The sequence below is a fragment of the Schistocerca americana genome, chromosome 1, assembly GCF_021461395.2.
Source record: "Schistocerca americana isolate TAMUIC-IGC-003095 chromosome 1, iqSchAmer2.1, whole genome shotgun sequence".
NCBI classification, from domain to species: Eukaryota; Metazoa; Arthropoda; class Insecta; order Orthoptera; family Acrididae; genus Schistocerca; species Schistocerca americana.
Window position 1 is genome coordinate 1,140,898,725 of NC_060119.1, and position 3,774 is coordinate 1,140,902,498.

The 3,774-nt window shown below is 39.4% G+C and overlaps 1 protein-coding gene across 1 annotated transcript; it reads left to right on the forward strand.

Moving 5' to 3' along the window:
• The first annotated feature begins 654 nt into the window (after positions 1 to 654).
• On the forward strand, positions 655 to 2,227 carry LOC124619274 (tubulin alpha-1 chain-like). Its single transcript, XM_047145546.1, has 4 exons — positions 655 to 790; positions 898 to 1,199; positions 1,292 to 1,819; positions 1,931 to 2,227. The coding sequence occupies exons 1-4, from the start codon at positions 670 to 672 to the stop codon at positions 2,225 to 2,227; spliced, it is 1,248 nt and encodes a 415-aa protein (XP_047001502.1). The 5' UTR covers positions 655 to 669.
• The last annotated feature ends 1,547 nt before the right edge of the window (positions 2,228 to 3,774 follow it).

The following is a 3,774-nucleotide window of genomic DNA, read 5'->3' on the forward strand; positions in this document are numbered from 1 at the left end:
GCGATTAGTTGTGAGAATAGCTTTTGGATCAGATGAAGCACGAAGCGTTTCAGTATTGTTTTCTGTATCTGAAATTACAAATTTGGCCGGCCCCAGTAGACAAAATGAAATGCATTTACCGCGCAATTTTTGGTACGTAAGTCTTAATTCCCACAAGAGCATAACTTAAGCAGAATTAAATTTCACGTTTGTGGTCAGCCGAAATTAATTATTCCCATCCGATCTAATTAAAAAAAAATCGAACGACATTAATGGCTGAGAGTTGATGATTTGAAATGATTCATCGTCCAGATTCGATATTTCGATGAAGTTCCGGCTGACATTTTATCATTTTTCATAGTTAAATTCACTTCTGTTGGGACAGTTAAGCGTTGTGGTTTCGATCGCGATTTGCTTAGCCAGAGATGCTACATTTAACAACGAACCCTCTTGTATTGACTCACAAACTTCACGCGGATACACATTTCTTCAGGACAGTATTAGGAGACAATTCTAGTATTTTGAATAAGCTACAAAATCTTTAATCTTAATGTTTGACGATATGGTCATTTAATATATTTTTTTCAGCGTGAATGTATCTCAATCCACGTTGGCCAAGCGGGAACCCAGATTGGTAACGCATGTTGGGAACTGTACTGTCTTGAGCATGGTATCCAGCCCGATGGACAGATGCCATCAGATAAAACTATAGGAGGCGGCGATGACAGCTTTAACACATTTTTCAGCGAAACCGGCGCTGGGAAGCACGTACCCCGTGCTGTATTTGTTGACTTAGAACCGACTGTTGTTGGTAAGTTAGGCAGCATACGCTGTTTCTACTGCGTGGTGTACGCCTATAAATTATTTCAGTGGTAAACTACAGTTATTATCTGAAGTTTTACGTTTTTCCTTTTGCAGATGAGGTGCGTACAGGCACCTACAGGCAGCTCTTCCATCCAGAGCAGTTGATTACAGGCAAGGAAGATGCTGCAAACAACTATGCCCGTGGTCATTACACAATTGGAAAGGAAATAGTGGACCTTGTACTGGACCGCATTCGCAAGCTTGCTGACCAATGTACTGGGCTTCAAGGATTCTTGATCTTTCACTGCTTTGGAGGTGGCACTGGTTCAGGCTTTACTTCACTCTTGATGGAACGTCTGTCTGTGGATTATGGCAAAAAGAGCAAACTGGAATTTGCAATTTACCCAGCTCCTCAGGTAAGAACGTTTTGTCAAAACTGAAGCTTGTCATTAAGAGGTTTCGCGAAATATGTAGTTTTCTGTGACTAAGTCATAATTGTGTTCTTCAGGTATCAACAGCAGTTGTAGAGCCGTACAATTCCATCCTAACCACTCACACCACCTTGGAACATTCAGACTGTGCTTTCATGAGCGATAATGAAGCTATCTACGACATTTGCCGCCGTAACTTAGACATTGAACGCCCAACGTACACCAATCTGAACAGGCTAATTGGCCAGATTGTATCCTCAATCACGGCATCCCTTCGCTTTGATGGAGCTCTTAATGTGGATCTGACAGAATTCCAGACCAACTTGGTGCCCTACCCTCGTATCCATTTCCCACTTGTTACTTATGCCCCTGTCATATCAGCAGAGAAGGCTTACCATGAACAACTGTCTGTGGCAGAAATAACAAACGCCTGTTTTGAACCTGCCAACCAGATGGTGAAATGTGATCCTAGGCATGGAAAGTACATGGCATGCTGTATGCTATACAGAGGAGATGTAGTGCCGAAGGATGTAAACGCTGCCATTGCAACTATTAAGACAAAGCGAACCATTCAGTTTGTGGATTGGTGTCCAACTGGATTCAAGGTTTGTGTGACTGCTATATTTCTATTAAATATTTAGTAATTGATCCACTATTGTAAGGCACATAATGGAGATACTGAGTTCGTTTACTAAACTCCCCTTTACTTGTTACAGGTGGGGATAAACTACCAGCCTCCTACTGTGGTACCTGGTGGTGATCTTGCGAAGGTACAGCGTGCTGTTTGTATGTTGTCAAATACAACTGCAATTGCAGAGGCCTGGGCTCGCCTTGACCACAAGTTTGATTTGATGTATGCCAAGAGAGCTTTTGTTCACTGGTACGTCGGTGAGGGTATGGAGGAAGGAGAGTTCTCAGAAGCTCGTGAAGATCTGGCTGCCCTTGAAAAGGACTACGAAGAAGTCGGTATGGACTCTATTGAAGGAGAAGGCGAAGGAGGAGAAGAGTACTAAGATCCACAAATGAAAAAAATGACATATTTAAAATTTTGATTGTGACGTCATTAAAGTTGTAAGTGTTGTTCTTATTTTTTTTTTAAATTGGAAGGTGCTTGTCCATCCACTTTTTATGTAATAAAATTTGTTTTGTCTTTTAAATTGTGTGATACTTACTTAAGAACTCCTAAACGAATAAGAGGAATTTTAATCACCAAATTGACTAGTCATCATTAAGGAGAAGCATAAAAATGTGCATTAATGGTATGCTTGATAGCAAAACATCGCTTCTTTTGCTGTGGGTTCTCCGTCAAAATATAATTTTACTGACGGGTCAGTTTGTTGAGTTTGATTACAAGTAACCATTTCTGTGACTTCATCTTATTTCCTGAAAACTCATTACCTACAGTTTATAAAATATTCGTCCCTGTTGTTGCTGTAAATGTGACATAGAGCTAGTCTTTTCATCCCTGTACTAGTAAGTATTTTTTTCTGAATTTACTTGACATGAAAATATTCATTTAGACTGGATAATAATCTTATGCTCCAGGTTGTGTAACAGTAGTTTTGGGTTAAAGAGACTGATACATGAGAATTAAACTTGACTGTGTTAGCTAATTTCTATCTGAGAATAGGACATGTGAAATAGATGAGTCAACTGTCCATCTTTCGTTAAGGTCTTATTTTTAAGACAGTGACTTGGGAAATTAGGTTGTTCATGTGAGTTGTGGGCAGTTCTGTGGTCCAGTCTAAAGTCAGGTTTGAACCAAAATATTAACATGAGGTGTTGTTATTTAATAGTCTGATATTAGAAAGTCAGCAATCTTGTCAAACGTGAAATGAAAAAATACAGTGTATTTAAACCCACAGGCTTCAGATCATGCAGGACAATATTTATACTAACGCAAAATTCACTGTTTAAAGTTGACGTACAAAATAATTTTATACTTACGTTTTCTGACAGGTGTATCACTACGTACGGAACTGTTAAGCCATTGACATTCACATTTCTTAGGTTTGTAAGACGTCTACAACCTGGCAGCCTTTGAATGCTGGTGTCAAATGAGGAACTAAAATCACTGGCCTTCTGAGAACTTTTATCACATGAAACTGTGAAAAGTGTGGAGTTGACTTCTCAATAACCAGAATACTTAATGAATGCTCTATGTTTAACAAATGTGTGTTGGATTTGTCAAGGGATTTAATTGACTACTGTGCTACTAAAGATCAATTCCAGTAGCTCAGTGATCACCACTGATGAGTGCAGTTCAAAGTTGGTGGTTGAATTTTGCAGTTATGGCGCTGATGCTTGTAAGCTTCAAATGAATGCACACGGGACATGAACATTTTTCTCAGGGTGGAAGGGTGTTACTAGTGGCCCATACTAATTTGGGACATACACTGTTGTTGTTTATCATCACTTCAGACTGCAGTTGACCTGTAAATACAGAAGAGTGCTGATGAGAGATTTGCAACATGATAAGCAGCAAAATCTTTTGGCCTTAGTCACGTAATGGTTTGATGTGTTATTTATTTCATCAGGTATGTAGTTGAGGTTCTCTTAG

Bases quoted from the DNA above. Each gene is read 5' to 3' on its own strand.
- LOC124619274 (XM_047145546.1), top strand. From the start codon at position 670: ATGCCATCAGATAAAACTATAGGAGGCGGCGATGACAGCTTTAACACA. The intron at 791-897 runs GTAAGTTAGGCA...TTCCTTTTGCAG, and splicing joins CTTAGAACCGACTGTTGTTG to ATGAGGTGCGTACAGGCACC. The intron at 1,200-1,291 runs GTAAGAACGTTT...TGTGTTCTTCAG, and splicing joins CAATTTACCCAGCTCCTCAG to GTATCAACAGCAGTTGTAGA.